Source organism: Physeter macrocephalus, chromosome 9, assembly GCF_002837175.3.
Source record: "Physeter macrocephalus isolate SW-GA chromosome 9, ASM283717v5, whole genome shotgun sequence".
Classification (NCBI taxonomy): domain Eukaryota; kingdom Metazoa; phylum Chordata; class Mammalia; order Artiodactyla; family Physeteridae; genus Physeter; species Physeter macrocephalus.
In genome coordinates, this window is record NC_041222.1 from 79,887,699 (window position 1) to 79,907,947 (window position 20,249).

Sequence of the window (20,249 nt, forward strand, 5' to 3'; positions counted from 1 at the left end):
AGAGAATCCATAATTATGTCATCTTCTGAAATACATTCTGTGAAAAGGGTTCTTCTTCTTTGCCGAATGCAATCGAAACTCTTAGAGGCCTTCACTTTTATGTTCTTCCTGAGAAATCCAAATATTTGGCTTTGTGGTTTAGTTTATTCGTTCAACCAATATGCCTAGCCTTGCGCTGGGCCATGGACATACAAAGCTGAAAGGGCACAGCCCCTGCCCATGAGCCCATGGTTTGTGGGAGCATCTGCAAACCAACCATTGTTCAAGGTGTGCTCAGGGGGGCCTCTGCTCTGAGTTTGAGACCTATGGGGAACCGTAGAGGTTGACTTCTGTATTTGCCAAGTTCAGCCAGGAGGCCAAGTCCATTAGAAGACAACATGCTTGGAGGCTGGAGACTCGGCTGTACCACCCCCATCCCCCCTGCCCCTTCTTGGTCACAAGTTGGCCAGCTTATTGTGCAAGGGAGCCCATGTGATTGTCCTCAAGGTGCAGTGTCTGGTGGGTCATGTTTGAACATACAGGCGTTACCTGTTCTTCAGGTTCATACATATTGTGCACCCACAGAAAGATTCACTTAAATAAAGACACTGTAGCTCTTGTAAAGAGTGATTCTGTTTAACAGGATTTCCTTGAGCAGTGCTTTATCTGTTTCATAGAGAGAGATCTTTAGAAAGAAGGAACAAGGTAAACTCAAAGAATTATGACAAGGATATCAACTTCGGATTACAAACCTTTTGTCAATAGAAAAGACATTCAATTCTGCCTTTTAAGAAGAACTGCCCCCATTCTCTCTTCTATTTGGCTGAAGACATACTCTGGTGGACTCTTCATCAAAGGCACATTATTCTATATTTGCATCCTGCTCTTCCCATACCCGGGGGAAAGCCCTGAGACCTAGCAGTGCAGTGAGTTGTGTACATGGGTGCACGCACACGCAGGCCTCCTTGACTCTTTGACATCGCACAGCATCATTGTACATGCTGGTGTTCAGATCTGCATCCCAGGCCTGAGGGCATCAGCTCCTACTGTGGCCTTTCACAGTGCTCACGGGATTTCTGCCCGTCTCTGCTGCCGGAGCACCTGCTGACAACGAAAGCCATTAGGAACACTTGGCTGCTTTTAGAACATGGGGCTTTTTTCTCCTCTTTTGTGGAGAGCCATCATGTCGTATAAAATAGGTGTACATTTAATATCTGCGTGGTACATATCTCTTGGGTGTGGCCTCTGTTGCTTCATGGTTACATTTTAGGCTTTTCTGGTGTTGCAGGACTTTCAATCTGCTTTAGAATCCTTGGTAGGAGCAAGTCTTGGAGAAGAGCTCATCTGTTCATCCGTGGGGTAGCTGCACCCAAGCTCATAGCCCTAGTTAATGGCAGAGCCAGGGCTTCGCTCTAGGACCCTGAGCCCTCAGTCTACCTAAGACATTTTATATTTTTAGCAGAGTTGCTTTTAATCCAAATTAGCTTGATCCCATTCTTGACTTAGTTTTTACAAGACCTATAAAGAGATAATAAATGAATACAGCAGAAAACCTGAGCAGGGATGATTTTGAATTTATTTAATGACTGCTCTTTTTCCTGAATATGTTCATTTCTATTCTTTACAGGGCCAAAAAAAAAAAAATGTGCTTTGTGTGTACAGTAATGTGAATCTCACATTCCAGGGCTTTTGATATGTGTCACAGGTATACACGACCCTCTTCCATTTATATGTATCTAAATGGTAGCCCTGCATGTCTGACAAAATATTTTGCATAGAAAGTACAGAGCATTATTGTATTGAAGAGCTGGTATCTTTTTTGGAGTGAATGAATGCGAGTGTGTGTAGAGATTAGGTCTTTGTCTTTGGAAAGATACAACTATTCCTCTCTTGAGTTGGAAACCAAATTAACTAATAAATACCAGGTGGCCAAAACAACAAATGAGAAAAAGCAATTGGTTGAACAAAAAAGTGTCTTTATGTACCTTCGAAAGCGTTTAAGGGATGATTCCCGTATCTGCTTATTTGCGTTCAAAAGCAAATGCCAACTAGAGTCCCTGGCTTTTGCCCTCGTTTGTCCCCTCTGCTGACCCAGAGGAGGAGAGTGTCAGTGGCACAGCCCAGTGGCAGCCAACCAGCAAGTGTATCACAGGTCAGGGTAACAGTCAATGATTGTCAAACTGTCCAAATCCAAATGTGTGTTTAAAAAAGGGCAGCGTTCGTGTCACACATATCTCTGAATGGCAGTTCTCCAGGATTTATTGGCGCTTGGTAACGAGTGTGTTCAGCTCATTCAGCAGAAGACCCCGTCCTTCCAGGTCAATCCTCCGCCTTGGGCCTTTACAAGCTCAGTATTTTCTGCTTCTGATCCTGTCTAGTTATAATTGCTACCATCACACTCTGAGTGGGATTCAGACAATCTGATGCATAAAATGCAAAGCTGCATTATTCTGAGGTTAGTGAACAAGAGTGGAGGCTGGATGGAGGAGGACAGTCAAGCGTGTTATATGCAATGTGCTGTTTTCACAAAGCATGCGGTAGTGAAGTTTTGTTCTGCAATATTCTATGTTGGATGAAGGAGATAATTGATACCTTAGATGCAGCTTTGGAGAGAGCCCTACACCACTAAGCTGTGTGCCTGTGGGCGAGCCATTTGCCTTCTCTGAGTCCTCACTGCTGCTTTGGGGAATGAGGGGAACAGGCCTAGGTGAAGGTCAGAGCCACTTTGAGCCTCATGTCACAGTATGCTGTGCCCAGTACCTCGCTGAGGCCTCAGCTCCTGGTTACCTCTGAAAGGAGGAAGTTGGAATTTACTTTTCCTCTGAGTGTCTTCCTTTCCTCTCCAGGAATCTGTTGAATTGCCCTCAGACTGAAAACTTGCCCTTAGTTAGGAGTGATATCGGGAGAGTTTTCATATGTTTTGTCCTGAGTGGTGTTTTACAAATGTACACTATCAAAAAAAAAAAAACAAAAAAAAAACAAACCCTGTTTGTGCCTTTCTTTTCTCTTCCACTGGAAAATTGCTATATGAAAGATTATCGGGAGAAATCTTAAGTAATAATCAATCTGCCAGAGCACTTATGCTGGTTGATCATTGAAGGATAGGCATTTGCTACTAATTAAAATCAATTATTCACAGATATTAACCTGTTTGACCCTCAGGAGATGAAAAAAATTTTGGTAGGGTTGTTAATGTCTTAAAATTCCTGCGTATCAGTAAAAACTGCAGGTGAGTTTTACCTTGGACAGTGGCAACTATTGCTAGGATACATTTTGAGACATAAAAGTAAGTGCTGGGGGCTTCCCTGGTGGCGCAGTGGTTGAGAGTCCGCCTGCCGATGCAGGGGACACGGGTTCGTGACCCGGTCGGGGAAGATCCCACATGCCGCGGAGCGGCTGGGCCCATGAGCCATGGCCGCTGAGCCTACGTGTCCGGAGCCTGTGCTCCGCAACGGGAGAGGAAAAAAAAAGTAAGTGCTGGTATATGTCTGTTGTCCAAATGACCTTGGGAAACATCGTCCAGTGAGTTCTAGGTTGCTTTTTGAAGGAGGGGGAAACATTGGGGGCAAATGCTCCAGAAGGAGCACTTCATTTTTATGCTGCTTTTATAGTTAAATCAGAGTATTTGCCACTTTAAAAATAAAAACAGAGCCAATAATGAAATATATATGAGAAATTGCTACAGTGATTGCTGCATAGTTTGTAGCAGAATGTTGCAGTGCTCCTTATATTGAGAAAGTAGAACCTATTAGGTGTTGAGGTATAACAAGAAATGATTAAACCCAGATGCTTTCCTAAAATTATATTTTCAGTGCGTTTATATGTCTGTTACAAACGGTGCTACATGCTAAAAATATTTTCCTTTGTAGGCCGAGGGAAATTTCAAACCACATCGAGGGCATCATAGATCAGATGGTTTTTCTTAAGAGCGTTAAGGGCATCCTGGTTGTTATCAGCCCCGACTTTACAATATGATATTATTTATGCCCCAAAGAGTCACAGTTCGGTTCTTAATTTCAGCAACTTTATTGGCATGAAAATGCATGGGAGGTAGGCCAGAGTCAATACATCAGAATGGGGGACTGAGACTCTAGGGGCACAAGTGACAATGTGACTAGACTGGAGAGAGCCCCTTCATCCCTGTGGCCTGTTGCCCTGGGGAGAAGTCACCCCCCAGGTCCAGTGGCTCCTTTGGCCTTTGCTCCAAGGACTCCATCTCCTTTTCCCTCTGTGCTCTCTCCCTTTTCCCTCATCTATGCGTGCTGAAACTTCATATTTTGTGCGGCCAACCAAAGACACATTCTCTTTAAGACTCTTCTTGGTTGTATTTATTACAAAGTTGGCTTCTCCTGAGTTCTCACTGGTTCTCTGCTTCTCAAATTGTATTTCTTTATCACTGTCATTGATGTTGTAATTGAGGGATGTCTGCCTGGGTTTGGCATAAATACTTATAGTGAATTAAACTGTAAATGGGTAAATCTAAGAACATATAGGTTGTGTAACTCCCTATAGAACTGTATTTTTTATTTAGTCCTTCTCCCCTCCCCACAGTACACTGGGGTATACTATTTTGCCTATTAGAATATCCAGAATGAAAAAAGGGCTATCGTTTTATTGAGTAGGTGCATTTTATTGAGTACAATGCTCAGTACATTATACATAATTGCTATATACTTTTTCTAGTCACAGCTCTCTAAGACTGACATCATTGTTATACCCATTTTATAGATGAGGAAAAGCAAATCTGTCTAACTTAAAAGCCCAAGTTCTTAATTATTATATTGGTTTTAAATGCATGTAGCTACTATTAGGATTTTAGATGTTTTTGCATCTAGCACCAGGTCGTGCTGGTATCTTTAGAGAAGAATGTAGAAATATCAAATTTCATTTTATGGTCTTTCTGTAACAACAGTGGGCTTATTATTTTGAGCGAGGTGGGGTCAGAAACAGAACGATCTCCTTTATAATCAGGCATACGAGGAAGAGAACTTGCTCCATTTTGTCCACCAGTCCTTTGGGAAGGGACAGGCAGTGGTTTGCAGCGCCTCAGACATGTCATATCTCTGCAGGCTCTGTCCAGTGGCATCGTGTCTGTGTGGTGGCTTTTTATTAGGATGTCACAACTCGATTATATTGAGACCTTTCAAAGGTCACTTAGGTTCAAAATATGAGACCGGCTTTTGTTTCTGAGGGGAAAGAGGAAGGGAATTAGCATTTACTGGTCTACTTGGTGCCTCTCACTTTATGCACCATCTCATTTCATCCTCAGCACAGCTCTGCGAGGCAGGTTTCCTGAGGGTTGTGTGACATGCTCAGGGTTACATAGCTTCTAGATGGCAAGAATGGAGGGTGCCTCGGTCTAAGTTCTCAGGTGTGTATTTCCCATTACACATGGCTTTGTACAGAGGTACTTAAGCCACATTCACAAGCCAGCACCGAAAACAGCAACAGCATATTTGGTTGTACATTAGCATGATTTCCAGTGCCCTTGAACCTGAGAGCAAGGCAGTGAAATAAGAAGTGCTCAAATAGAAGGCAAAGCTAAAACAGACCATAGTATTTAAACTGTAAATTGAAATCCATAATTATAAAAACAATCAAGTGACCAGAAGATTGTTAGGTTTGAGATTCTAACATACCTAATATTAATATGGATATAAATTAGCTGGGTGGATTCTTAAATTCTGCATATTAGGAGATGTTTATGAGTCTAATGAAGCTCTAATGTTCTTTGTGGTTCTTTTCCATCTCATACTACTGAGCACAAAAGCTGTGTTGTGTGCAGAATGGCTGGGTTTATCCCTACTAGAAAGAAGTTATGTTTGGTATCTAAAGAACAATGAGAGTTTGCTGCCTGGCTGATCAATGGTGGATCAAGTTCACATTCCCGGGCTCCTACTCTCCCACCTACACATGCACGGGGTGGAAGCATAGCAAAGGGAGGGAGGATACCTCTTTTTTTCACAGGGAGAGAGAGAGAGAGATGTGAGCTCAGGATTTCCTAATATGGACACAGCTGGGCCTGTGTAGCATTAAACACTGATTTAATCCACCGCTGGAGGAAACATCCTACAAAAAGTAGAGATTAGCGGCCAATTAATTCTGGCCCTTCCCATTGTTCTTCTGGAACATCTCTTACATGGATCTAAATGTTTGGTTAACAAACATTCTGGAAAATAGCTTTTTTCATATATTATTTACATTCGGGACAGCCATCTCCCCCCAGTTGTGATGGATTTTATTCTTTCTACACTGTGTGTGTATACGTATGTACGTGTGTGATCCTACTTCTCTATAGAGGTACGATGACTTAGGCCCATTCCTCTTGTGACTTGGCAGATTGTGACTTCATGGGGTTCCTTTGGGAGACCAGATGATAGGCAACAGAGTCTGAGTGCCAAGTTTTTTTTTTTTTTTTTTTTTTGCGGTACGCGGGCCTCTCACTGTTGTGGCCTCTCCCGTTGCGGAGCACAGGCCCCAGACGCGTAGGCTCAGCGGCCATGGCTCACGGGCCCAGCCGCTCCGCGGCATGTGGGATCTTCCCGGACCGGGGCACGAACCCGCGTCCCCTGCATCGGCAGGCAGACTCTCAAACACTGCGCCACCAGGGAAGCCCCCAAGATTTTTAAAAATAGAAATGTTGGAAAAAGAAAAATAGACATGCCAAGGGCCACAGAGTCTAGGGAGCACGTGTGCTCCATGCGCACACACTTACAGATACCACACCCATTCCATTTTAGGGAATGACCAAAGGGACCCAGGTGTGAGTATTTGCTTTTCAAACTAGTGAAATGTTAACATATATGTTTGTGTTTTAAATTAGTAACTAATATCATGGGAAGCCTCTGGTGGTCCACTGGTTTGGACTTGGCACTTTCACTGCCAGAGCCCGGGTTCAATCCCTGGTTGGGATTAATAATAATTAATAATAAATAAATAATATAAGGCATTTTGCCAGAGTAGTTTCCCTGTAGCACTGATGTAGTGTGTCTTTTCTAAACAAGGCAGTCCATTTGGTTAGAGCACGGTACCCAAGACTCAAGCTACCCGGGTTGCTTTCTGTGTGAAACAGTAGCTTTTGCACGCAGCAAAGGGTCTTTTCCATTGGTACCCACTGTCCTCTAATCCTAGCCAGCAATCTTCCAAATGCAGAATGCTTGTTTCCAGGGAATGTGTGGCAGCCATCAACATAATTAGAGCATTGTTCACAGGGGATGAGTGGGAAATACCACCTCATGTATACAGAATTCCAGGTCAGCACTAAAATCAGGGTCCCTGAAGACGAGGATCTATGCTCTTTCAGTTAGGATCCAGAATCATATTAACCAGGAACCTGGAAAAAAACTCTGGAAAGTCAAATATCCGTCCATTCTTGCCTTCCTTCTGGGTAGTGTTGAGATCTTCCATTTCCACTTTTTTGTTGTTGTTGTTGTTGTTGGTATGCGGGCCTCTCACTGCTGTGGCCTCTCCCGTTGCGGAGCACAGGCTCCGGACGCGCAGGCCCAGTGGCCATGGCTCACGGGCCCAGCCGCTCCGCGGCACGTGGGATCTTCCCGGACCGGGGCACGAACCCGTGTCCCCTGCATCGGCAGGCGGACTCTCAACCACTGCGCCACCAGGGAAGCCCCTCCACTTCTTTGTAATTCTTGTGTGAGTTTTGTGTGTGTGTGTGTGTGTGTGTGTGCGTGCGTGCACATAGGCACGCTTAAGTAATCTTGCCCTGAAGTTTATCCCTAAGAGTAAGCTATAGGAAATGCGACCCTAGGTCAGCCTGACAGCCCATCCTGTCCAACTTTGTGTCTGCCATCTGCCCAGAGGGACTTATTGTAATAGAACACAATAGGTGGCTGTCCTCTGTGGCATTGACCTTGAAATTTAGATGTCTCCCAAACGCCTGGAATTTCTTCATAGTAACCTATTAGAGATGGGCCATCATTAAAATGATCCAAACCAGTGGTTCTCAACACAGGCTGCCCATTGGAATCCCTGGTCGGGGAGGGGGGACTTGTAAACTGACTGATGCCTGGGGCCCACTTTCGAAGATGTGAATCTAAGTGGTCTGGAGTGCCTCCTGGGCACTAGGATTTGTAAACCCTCCTGGTGATTCTTTTTTATAAATTTATTTATTTATTTATGGCTGTGTTGGGTCTTCGTCTCTGTGCGAGGGCTTTCTCTAGGTGCGGCGAGCTGGGGCCACTCTTCATGGCGGTGCGCGGGCCTCTCACTGTCGTGGGCTCTCTTGCTGCGGAGCCCAGGCTCCAGACGCGCAGGCTCAGTAGTTGTGGCTCACGGGCCCAGTCACCCCGCGGCATGTGGGATCCTCCCAGACCAGGACTCGAACCCGTGTCCCCTGCACTGGCAGGCAGATTCTCAACCACTGCGCCACCAGGGAAGCCCCCTCCTGGTGATTCTAATGAGCAGTCAGGGGTTGGCAACCACTGATCTAAAACCACACCTACATAATTTTATATTTCACCTGTGAAACTCTCTAAGATTATAGTGTCCAAGAATGTTAAGTGCCTGTAAAGAACTGCAGTCATATGGGGATTGAGGAGGATATACTTATACCTGTTTTCTAAAATGTCTGTTTCAATAGACCTTTATGGTATGGGATTATATTTTACGGACTGTGTTTTAATGTATGGTGGATCTGATCCACATAATAAGCAAATATCTTAAAGCGAGACTGTCGGGCTAGATGTTCCCTAAGCTCTCATGCTAGAGTAGAAAGGACACTACATTTCCAGCCAGGAGGTCTAAGGGCCACACAGTATGAGATATTAAAAGCACTATACTTCCCTGAGACTCAGTCTCTTCATCCTGAAGATGGGACAGTATGAGAAACAAACAGAACAGTCTACATGTGGAAGTGCTTTGTAAACTTAATCCTGTACAAAACTGGCCACTCTGGTTCTTTCTACCAGTTCTGAGGTTCCACGGTTTCTGATATATGTAGTACTTCAGCACTTTTTTTGTCTTCAGGTCACTTTCCTCCAGCTTCTAGTGACGTTGTGTTGCTTCTTAGTTCCGGTAGTCTACACTTTGATAAGTAACAACTGCCTTCTCTTGTAAGCACATCGCATGTGTCATTTGATCTTCACAACTCTATGAGAAAGAGGCTTAAAGAGGTCAGACAGCTAATATGTGGCAGAGCCTGGATTCAAACCCAGACAGGCTGTCTGCGCACTCTTTATACCATATGCCGCCTTACCGCCCGGTCATACTAGTCTCCTGAGGACAGGGATGGTGTCTTATTCATCTTTGTGTTCACAAAGTCTAGTGCTCTGTTTTGCAGTAGGCAAACTCAATGTATTTGTTAAGTGAATAACTCGCCTATATGTTCCTCTGGTTTTGATATCAAAAGTGATAAAATACTTGGTTGGTTAACATTTTTATATTAGTCCTCTGTGATGTTTGTATAGTATTATATTTATTTTTGGCTTTATTTTTTTAACAGTTCTTGTCCTCAAATTTTATAAATAGGGTATAATCATATGTCCTTACCTTCTATACTTCACTTCTAAGTGTTCATGGAGCGAAATATTAGAACCATAAAATTTTTTTCAGACCCCCCCTTCCTCCCTCCAAAAGAGAAAAAGAAATTTAAAGAAAGAAAAAATAAACCCAGAATATTTTATTTATTTATACTCCTCCTTGTCCAAAAGAGAGTTAAGAAAACTCTTAGAAAGCAAAATACAGCATGATAAAAGTAAATTAAAATAAGAAAACTGAAGCAATGTGAAAATAATGTTAGGAAAATAAGATGGGGCCAGGAATTACATTAGCATACAATATGTACTCCCTGAAGTTCCTATACTTGGCTTAATGTAGGGTCACAGAGCTTTCTAGAAGAAGGAAAAAGGATCAATTTGCAGTGTTCATGAGGTAAAACAAACCAGTTGCCTAAGTCCAACTATTCCTGATGTTGATACTATGGGGAAGTTTTTCCTATGGGTCCTCACAGAAAATTACTATTTAATATAATAAACAACCATCTAAAACCATCCTTACGGTAAACACTGTGATGGATTTTATGGGTTGTTTTTTATAATGCACCTCAATAAAGGTTGATGGCTTCTTCCCAGAACGTAATGCGATAAAAGGAATTTCACAGAGCACCAGTAAGATGCATCCCGCACCAGCTGTCAGGCGGTCTGCCTTAACCCAAGAAAATCTTAGACTCTCCTGGGTAGGAGTTTTGGTATCCGCAAACTCTGTGAACCTCCTGACAATTGGTGTGTTGGGTGGCTGTGCACCTTGGTGTATTTTTCTCTGGGGAGCCAGTAGTTGATAGCAAATGCTTCATCAGATTTTCAGAGGGGATCAAGAAATGGAAGAACTGAGCATGCTCCCTCAGACAAGTTCTGTAAAAGTTTTTGAGCAACAGTGAGTTCAGGGTTATGGTTACTAAGAGGAGAGATTCTGTCAGCCAGGTCACTGCAAAGCAAGTGTGGGATGGATTTCCTTTTTTGAAAACTATGCTTTATAAGGACTTCCACTGAGAAGTTCATTTGGCAGGGCCAAAATCTTCTTCAGAAAGAAATTAGGCATTCATTCTAACATAGAGACAAAACGGGCAATAATACAAATTATAATTTTTCTAAAGTCAAATAAAAAGATATCATAAAGGAATGTTACATTTTAAAATGATAGAGCAAAATTTAAAGACATAAACATTGGATAACTTTGCCCCTAATCCTTGCTTGTTATTATTTGCAACTTGAACTAACCTTGATTTTATTTTCAGACATGTGCAGACTCTTACCTTTTAATTTACCCTGAATATATGTTGGCTATAGAGCCCTTCTGAAGCCAGCAAAAGCTTCTGGACCTTTCTACCTTGTTTGGTATTAAAAAGTCTTTTGACTTCTTATAGTGGATAGTTTTCCCTCTGCTGTGCACAAGGGAGTATAATTTGCCATCTGAAGCTGTTCGGTCTAATTAAAGGGCTTCCCTCGTTTGCCCTTTCAGCTTTCTGGTTGCCTAGGAAGGCATGCTGCTGCTTCTCATTCCTCTGGACTGTACCTCATCACCAAGCAGAGGCACACATCCATATTAACAATATGAAATTTGTATCACTATCATTTTCCAGTGAAAGGAGTCATTTCAAGGAGTTACTTCCTCTCGACTAAAAAAAATAAAACAGAAAAAGGATTTTCCCTCCAAAAGTAATCTCCAGCCACTAGGTTAAGTAATGCTTTTATTTTAAAGCAATGGCATTTTCCTCAGCTTCTGAAATTGTCTTCAGCTATTATAAACTGCTTTGACAAGAAAGTTTCTTAAAACATTTTTTTTTTCAAAACTTGCATCTCTACTAGACAAGCCATTTTTAAAGATATAATTAAAATAGAAGACATCTGTTTTTAAAAGATAGCTTTAAAGTGCTTTCACCACATTTTCAAAGACAGTTATTAGAGTATTCATCCCCAGCTACAGAATTCAATTTTTTAAAAAGTCGTCTTCTTCAAGTTTCTCCACATCCTACCTTCACTGGGGTCCCCTGATGAAGAAGGGTAGATTTAGGTGGACAAAAGGAGAAATGTGTTGAGGTTATATTGAACATGATCAAAGAGAATTAATACTTTTCCAGGGTCATGAAATACGTTAATATTTCATTCCAGATTAAAGTCAGCTCCTACCACCATTTTGGGATACAATTTTAGTGAATAATATATGAGGGGATTAGGAACTTTTATTTCCCATTTCTATTTTTATTTGATTTTTTTAAAAAAGGTCATTTTAGAAGTACCCTGGCAATGTAACTGATAACCCATGGTGTCTCCTTTTTAAAAATATATAATTCTGTGCTCTTTACAAATTAAGATATTTTAGTAGGGAAACAAGCAGGAGTTAATTAGAAAGATCTTCTTCTTAAGATTCTCCCCCATGAAATTTCATATGCCATTCATTCAGTCATTTATTGCTTTATCCTTCCATTCACTTACTTAACACATTTATTGAGCATCTACTATGTGCCAGGCAGTGTTTTTAGTGACTGGACAAAAATCAGGAACAGAAGGGACAGGATCTCTTTCTTCCCAGACCTTAAAATCCAGTCGGGGAAACAGATATTTGATAAATTAACAAAAAATAATTATAATAGAACTGTACAACACAAGAGTGAACCTGAATGTGAACTATGGACTTCACTTAATAATGTATCAAACATTGGTTCATTAATTGTAACAAATTCCCGGCACTGATGCAAGAAGTTAATAATAAAGGAAACTGTGGGTTATGTTGGCACATGGGAATTCTGTGCTATCTGCACAAATTTTTCTAAAGAATAATGTCTCAATAAAAATAAAACATTTTAGGGCTTCCCTGGTGGTGCAGTGGTTAAGAATCCGCCTGCCAATGCAGGGGACACGGGTTCGAGCCCTGGTCCAGGAAGATCCCACATGCCGCGGAGCAACTAAGCGCGCACGCCACAACTACTGAGCCTGTGCTCTAGAGTCCACGAGGCACAACTACTGAAGCCCGCGTGCCCTAGAGCCAGTGCTCCGCAACGAGAGAGGCCAACGCAATGAGAAGCCCGCGCACCACAACAAAGAGTAGCCCCCGCTCCCTGCAACTAGAGAAAGCCCGCGCGCAGCAATGAAGACCCAACGCAGCCAAAAATAAATAATAATTTTAAAAATTATTTAAAAAATGATAAAAGTAAAAAATTTTAAATATCTATAAAAGATAATTACTTTCAAGGAAATAAATAGGAAAACATAGTGGGATGACATAATTTGGATTGGGGAATGAGGAAGACCTTTCTGGGGAAGGGTTGTTTAAGCCCAGCACTAGAGAATAAGTAGGAGCCAGCCAGGCAAAAAAGAGAAGGAAATGCATTCTCAGTAAAGCAAAGTGATACCATTTGAACTACCTTTGTAAATACCATTCTAGTTTCTTTGTGGAGAAGAAGGATTGAGGGGGTGGGTTTGGGGCCAAGAGGACAAACAAGGAGACAAGTTAGTAGGCACTTAGAATGGACCACAGCTTTTGCTACCCACTCAAAGTCCTAGAAGAGCAGAGTAACAGTAGGATGTTTTCTTGCTCAGCTTGTGCCAGAAACCGTTAGATTCTCTGTGAACTGGGTGCTAGCAAGAAAGGAGACTGTCAATGGCACCGAGATGGTGTTCCCAGGTCTCAGTTCTTAAGATCTTTCCACTGGCTCAAAGGGATTTTTAGAATGAGGAACAATCTTGTGTGTGTGTGTGTGTGTGTGTGTGTGTGTGTGTGTGTGTGTGTGTATTTGAGACCACAACCAGATGAAAATTATAAGGGGAAAAAGCTTTCAAGTACTAACTACCCAGCTGTAACAGCAGATTTTCATAGAAGTCTGTATAAGGTTTAATTTGCAATAGTTATCTTTCTTCCTGCTGCTGGATTGTTGGAATTTACTTTGGTTTTTGTTTCTTCTAAGACTACATGTTTTTAAACTGTTGCTAAATCAACACAGAGGACACTTAAGAGAGGTCCATTTAGGCATGGCACTGTACATCAATATTGAACTGTTTGTATCAGGGATCTTAGAGAGGGATCTTAGATTTTTTCCCCAAGAAAAAAAATTCTAGTGGGTAAAGGGAAATGTCAGTCAGTGATAGATTTCTATTGATTCTGGAACTGTTATTAGTAGCACGGAAGCTTAAATAGTTCAAAGTTTTATTTCCATTTAAAACAAAGCAGCTCTGCAATTACATAATCCACTTCATCATTTGTAATTTTTACCTGCCTATATTGATGTGCATTTGAGGCTTGCAAGCCTATCTATATTTGTGCATTTCTTTTTACAGTACAAAAATTGTATGTGATGGTTGTACATTATATATAAAAAGATTCGATAACACCTTGAAAAAATCTTTAGCAAACCAGCATGCATTTCATAGCACTTAGCTAATAACGGTTAATATGTTGATTTAACTCTACATAGGTTTGTTATTTTTTTTTTAATTCCTGTTAACACAAACACCAAGTCAAGAATCTCCCGTTTGAGCAGTCCTGTTGTTTGTTTTAGGAAACAGAAGTGCATCATCAATGTAATTTTAAGTTAGTCCAGTTATGAATCTGGGATGAAGGGATAAAATAAAGTTTTCCACTCTGATGTCTCCATTAAGAAGCTCCCCTTTGTGTAAAATACTCCATGGCAAAGTTGCTTCTATTTAAAGTAGTGAGTTTGATCTTGGCTTTGATCTAAAGCTTTTGATCTTGAAAGAAGGATGGAGTAGCAATAAAGAGAGGGCAAGACAGATTTTCTTTAAAGAAATGCGATAAAGTTAAAGGAATGGTCAACATCAGCAAACGCGAGCGCGACCCGACTCTTCTCCCAAAGCACTCACCCCCCAGGCTGGTTCAGCCCACTTCTAATGAGGATGGAAAAAAAGCCTTTTGGGGGTCGGCGGAAAAAACTGAGGGTATCTCACACTTCTATAAACTGAGTGGAAAGTTTACCCCTATTTATGAAGACGTACTGTCCCCTTCTTAAATTCTAATAGTCGCTTTGGAGGGGTCCACAGGCCGAGCAAGCGCGGCGCCGGCCGCGCTCACTCAGAGCGCGTTAGCTCCAGCAACGCGCGGGCGGAGCTTCGGGTTCGCCTTTCACGCGCTCGCGGCTTCTCCCCCAGGAGGTCACCTGCCACCGCCCCGGAGTCCGGAGGGGCCACTGAAAAAGGTCAACTCAATGGCGTCTAATCCATTCCCAGAGAAAACTCCATTAGGAAAGTTCCTTTCCCTCCGCGAAGGCCATCTGGACACTTAGGTTTCTGACCCGAAGGGCGAGTTCAGGCTGGCCGCGGGGTTGAGGGAGCTTTTGCCGCTAAGCCTTTTCGCCTGCCGGCGGGCAGCAATCCTGCTCCCACCGCGGCCAAGAAGCCCTTTCGCGGTACCCGGGGTCCCGCAGGCTTGTAGGCTGGAAAGGTAAGTGCGCGCGCCGGGGATCGGCCCGCGCGTGGGAGGGCGCGGGCAGGACGCAGGGAGGAGAAGAAAGATGTTTGCGAAGAGAACAATAACACAGGCGGCGCGCCGGCGGGGGTGGGGGCGGAGGCGACCTGCGGGGAGGGCGGCACGGCCGCCTATACCTTTAAGGCAGGCCCCGCCCCCGCCCAGCGCCCGCCCGCCGCCCGCGCCGCCGCCCCGGCCCCGCGCTCGCCCGCCGCCCGCGCTGTGCCTTAGGTGTTGCGGGCCTCCAGCGTTCGCCGCTCTCCGGCGGGCTGGCGGGGCGGACGGCCCTGGGCGCGGGTTCCGGCGCCAGGCTCCCACCTTCACCTATCGCGGGCGAGGTACGGGGTTGGCGCGCCGAGTTGGTGGGGCGCGGGGGAGGGAGGCTGGGGCGGCTCCCGGGAAAAACTTGACTGTCCCCTTCCCCCGCAGCCGCTGCAGAGGGAGCGCCTGGCCGGGGCGGAGTGCGGGCTCGCGCGGCAAGTGAGCGCCGAGGTGAGTGCGGGCGGCGCGGTCCTTGGGCTCCCCTCCCTCCCCGGGCGGTGGGTCGCGCATTGCATCCCTGGCGCGGAGACCCCGGTCGGCGGCGACGCGCGGCAGCGGTGGGTAAGATGGCCCTCGGTCGGGGGCTCTGGCTCCCACTGGCGCGGGGGCGGCCAATCGGGCCCATGACGGAGGGAGCGGCCGGGGCGAAGGTCGCGGCCTCGGCTCGCCGCAGACCCGAGGGCCCCCTGCGCTGAGGCGGCCCCGCGAGCCCCGAAGGGTGCCTGTGGCTCCCCCAGGTGAAGCCGAGGAAGGCTATGATGTCTTGAGGCTGTCGATCGTTTCTTTCTCACGCTGAGGGGCGGCCCTCAGGACCCGTCGTCCTGTGTTTAAAATGCCCTGTGGTCTTTGAACTTCAGGTCGCCAAATGGGTCCGAGTGAACAGGAGACCCCGAAAACGGAAACGAAAGGAGACAGAAGAAGTGTTGGAAAAGGTAGGGGTCCCCGAAAGAGAGCACTGGATGGAGTTCTTGATCAGTCTCCCCGTCTGCCCCTGAATACTTGGTCGCAACGACAGAGTAGCTTTTATTTATTTATTTATTTTAAAGTTTGCAGTAAACCTTAGATTTATCTGGATAGTTCTATAGGAACGCTGGTTGATAATTCTAGTGACTTATCAACGTACTGTGTTCTCAGGAAGTTAGAATGACCCGGGATAGAGATTTCTTTCATGCTTATTAAATAGAGCGTTAGGACATAAGCGAGTTCCATTATTGCATTAGACCAGTAGTATTTATTATGGTATTATATTATTATATAACTACCTCTAAAAAAGGGGGTTGTTCTGAATAAGTCACCCACAGGATCAGGTTTCTCTGCTTGGTCGTGATAGAGACAGTAGCACACTCATTCATTTAGACTTTAGAGTACTCTCAAAAATGGAGAGAGAAGATGAAAGAAGTGTATTACTTTTGAAACACTAGGAGAGATTTTATTTACTAATGCAAATGAGAAGTTTGTTTTTCTACACTTAGAATTTCAGTATGCTACTTTGCAGAAGTTTGGACTACCTGTTTTCTCCTGAAATTGTGTTAAATCAAAACTTGATTTGTCATTGTAATAAGTAATACGAAATAAGGTAAGTAGTCTGTTGTTTCCTGAGCGATTTCACTGAAAACTCTTAAAAGTGAATAATTTTTTTTACAAACCTTACAGCAGATAAGATTTTTGTTGCTTCTGCTTTAATTACTTTACTGTTTTTTGATTCTTGAAAGCACCAAGGGATTAAAATAGCAGTGTGATGTTTTTCTGCTGCTAGAATGTATGATGAATCACTTCTGATTCTGAAGCCAAATTCTTGCTGATAGCACTGCTGCCAACTTCTGTGATGTGTTGCCTTAGTATGGGCATTGCAGCGTCCGAGAATGTGCACAAAGCACATCATAATGAAGGTGATACCAAAGTTTCAGAGTGCGTTTAAGGATACCAAGGGCAGCTTCTGAGAGAATTGCAAAAAGAACTGGCCTAGGATTATAGTCATTTGTAAGGAGACATCCAGTGTGTGAAGAGTGTGACTCTTTAAACAAAGAGTCATATATGTCACTTCAGTTAAACAGTAATAGAAAAAGTTGTCATTTTGAACGGGCTTGAGTTTTCTGACCGTACCTTAACATGCTATGGTAGGTCATGTTTGTTTAACTTTCATGGTCTAGGTGTTTTTAAAAATGTTTGTGAGGTAATGGATAGATGAGATCATAAAATGTCCAAAGAAGGAAAAAGAATTACGGCTGCTTATTTAGTATTTTAAAAAATATTTTTTAGCTGTTATTTTTGTAAACCCAAAGTAAGATTACCCAAGCACACAATGTATCATGCATAAAAGAAGGGGAAGCCCTTATCTTTGTGGATTACCAGCTACCATCACTACCGAAATCTGAATTTGAAGTAACCGTTACCTGTGACACCCGTGACCTGACCACTGCCTTCTGAGAATGAGAAGGGTAGGTAGGGACTGAGGATTTTGCCTTCCAGGAAAACTGGAGTTCTTCATTGAGCCATTTCTCCTTGAGAGAGGCTGTTGTGTTGGAGCTTACGGGGAGGACGCACTTTTGACTTTTCTTAGAAATTGTGGGCAGCAGTTTTGAGGAGGACGTGAAAATGAAGTGGGTTGAGACCATCATGCTGAGCTTCCTTTCCAGGAATGAAGCTTAAAGCTGAGTAGCTTTGAGGCTGGGGGTGGGCAGGGCAAGAAGGTGGGAAATTTCAGAATTGTATCAGACAATATTAATTATCAGCGTCTCCCGTCTTTCCTTCTGGTTCTGCACAGCAGCTGAGCCCTTTGCCCACTGTTTTGCCTCTGCCGCACCTGGGAGAGGGTTTGGAGCTCACTGAGGCAAAGCATATGCAATATTTTCAAGGGCAGGGTTTAGAAAGGGGGAGCGATAAGCTGCCAAGGGCATGAGAACAAGTTCTGAAAGGCACAGAAGCTATACTGCAGCTGGTAGCCGAGGTGTGTCCTCTGATTGCCCGAGTGTCTATTCCAAAATGCAGATCAAATTCTGTGGTTATGAGTATTCAAATAGGTCATTTGTTAACTTTTTGCTGGGATTTGAACCTGTTATGCGTAGGAATGTAGGTAGTTACCTTACTATTGAGTTTAGTAAGTTTTTTAAAATGTTTGCCATGCCAGAAGCCAATTTTTCTTTTTTCATGCGTTTACTGTTTCTGCAACGTTAGAATAAAACTATGGCGTTTTCTGCTTTTATTCATTTTATGTAACTGTAAAATAAGAATATGAGTTTTAGTCGTTTCTGGTTGGTTGTACATTTAAAATCTAGCCTTTGCTTTTATTTGCCTACTTTGTCTTTGCCCCTTTCTCTCCCTCCTGCTGCCCTTTCCTCCATCCCCTAAGTCTGTATTTGCACCTTCAGGCCTCAGGCAGGATTCAGCCCTGATGAGTGAACTTGTGGGATGACTGGTCTGTATTTAACTATGCTAGGGTCATAACATTTTTCCTCTGATTTTTACTGACCTGCTCGAGGAAGGAAAACAGAAAGCAGTGGTGCAAGGCCAGAGTCTGAAGAGGGGCGTTTGGTGAGGAGTTAAACGTTAAAGAATGGAATCTTACAGGAATGATTATTTCCCCCCCCTTAAAATCTTGAAGGTGCTAAGTGGTAGGCATAACCTGGTGTAACTTGAAATACTAGTTGAGGTTTTCAGTGAACTCAGAAGGAGAAGCAAAACAAACTTATACTGTGCTCAGCTGTGGGTTAAAATAACGAATAATGAAATAAAGTAAGCTGGGTGAATGAGAGGTACCACCGGTAAAGTGATTTAAAATGCTCTCCTGGCCTTTCCTGGCCTACTGCTGTGTTGTGTCATTCCCACCCACCCACCAGATAGCTCTACTGTCTTTCTATGCTGTCTTAGGGATTTTCATTTCTTGTCTTTTCTGTAGATGTGTCATTCTTTTGTCTGCATTTTCTCCTATTTCCTCTGACACTTATTTCCATTTTACTTTATGTTTTAGCCCTTTTTCCACTGGTGTAACTGAATTCCTTTACATTGTTTTTTTGTTTTCTTCATTTTTAGTTACAAAACTCACCTCTCTTTTGCTTCTGGTCCTCAGGTATTTTCTCCTTACATTCTGATATTCTTCCTTTTTCACTATTTCCAGTTCGTTTTATTTAATTTGAATAATTTATGCAACAGAAAGGCAAGGGGAATGTGAACAACTATACAAAGAACAACTAGGATGAATGGATCAGCCTGCTCTGCAAGGGGCGGGTTTAACAATGGCGATTGCCACAGTGAACTGTATAATGTATATTTTAAAAAATAATGTTAATAGATTTTACTAAATGACTACTGGCTTTGGAAGAACACACTTTTTTTTTTCTGCTTTTATCTTTAACTGGTTCAAAGATAAATACAAATTATCTATCATATTGAAAGATTAAGGACTAATATAATGTTCTTATAAATATATACATGATAATACAGCGTTTTTGATAATTCTTTAATCAGTATTCTGAGGATTAGATAATAATTTATGAAATCATATATTTGAAGAAAATATCTGACTGGCATTTTGATTTCTTTAGAGGAAGAAAATTCCAATTTCATATTCGAAAGAAGCACCTTTTCTACTTTATGCACATCTGAAAATAGAACAAATTTAAAAAATACTCATTTCTAGTCATCAGTAAGTAATATGATGATGTCAGAAGTATTCATTGGCATACTTTCAAAACATTGAAAATTCAACAGTACTAAAGGTTTGCTGTTATTATTAACAAGCGCTCCTTCATGTGTGTTAGTTTGTTTACAAGCGTCTTGGCGAGGTAAGATTGGCCTCTGTTACGATTAGTCATAAGAAACGCTAGGTGCAAATGGTCTCCAGCAAAAGCACCCTTTAAAGTTACCTTAATTATTCTTTTCTGCCAGAACCTGAAAAATAATACACATGAGCATAAAATTGTTAAAAATTTGGTGAAGTTTTCCTTGAAATATTGAATAAAACATGAAAATCTAGAAAGATGGTTGTGAAACTGGATTTATAGCATTTAGTGGCCATTTTAGTGGGATCTAAATGGTAAATTCTATTTTCTGAGTCTTTGAGAGAAAAACACTGAAACTATTTTCTTTGTGATAATATCCTTCCTAAATTCTGGACCATTTTCACTCTGCTTTTTCTTTTGTTCTTTCCACACGCTTGATTCTGAACTGAAATCATTGATAACCTTGATAATAATTCACAGAAGATTTTTAAAATCCAACTTGGCTTATGCATTTTGCCACATTTATTGCTCCTTTTAAACTTTTACACATTCTAGGAGAATGTTTTTATTACAATTCTGATA

At 42.7% G+C, this 20,249-nt stretch overlaps 1 protein-coding gene across 1 annotated transcript in view; it reads left to right on the forward strand.

The window, feature by feature from the left end:
- AOPEP (aminopeptidase O (putative)) overlaps nucleotides 1-20,249 on the forward strand; it is a 382,025-nt gene that overhangs the window by 282,534 nt on the left and 79,242 nt on the right. The window contains exons 11-12 of the mRNA XM_024132866.3: nucleotides 15,337-15,399; nucleotides 15,807-15,881. Of these exons, the coding sequence (XP_023988634.1) occupies nucleotides 15,337-15,399; nucleotides 15,807-15,881 (138 nt within the window). The remainder of the gene's footprint in view (nucleotides 1-15,336; nucleotides 15,400-15,806; nucleotides 15,882-20,249) is intronic.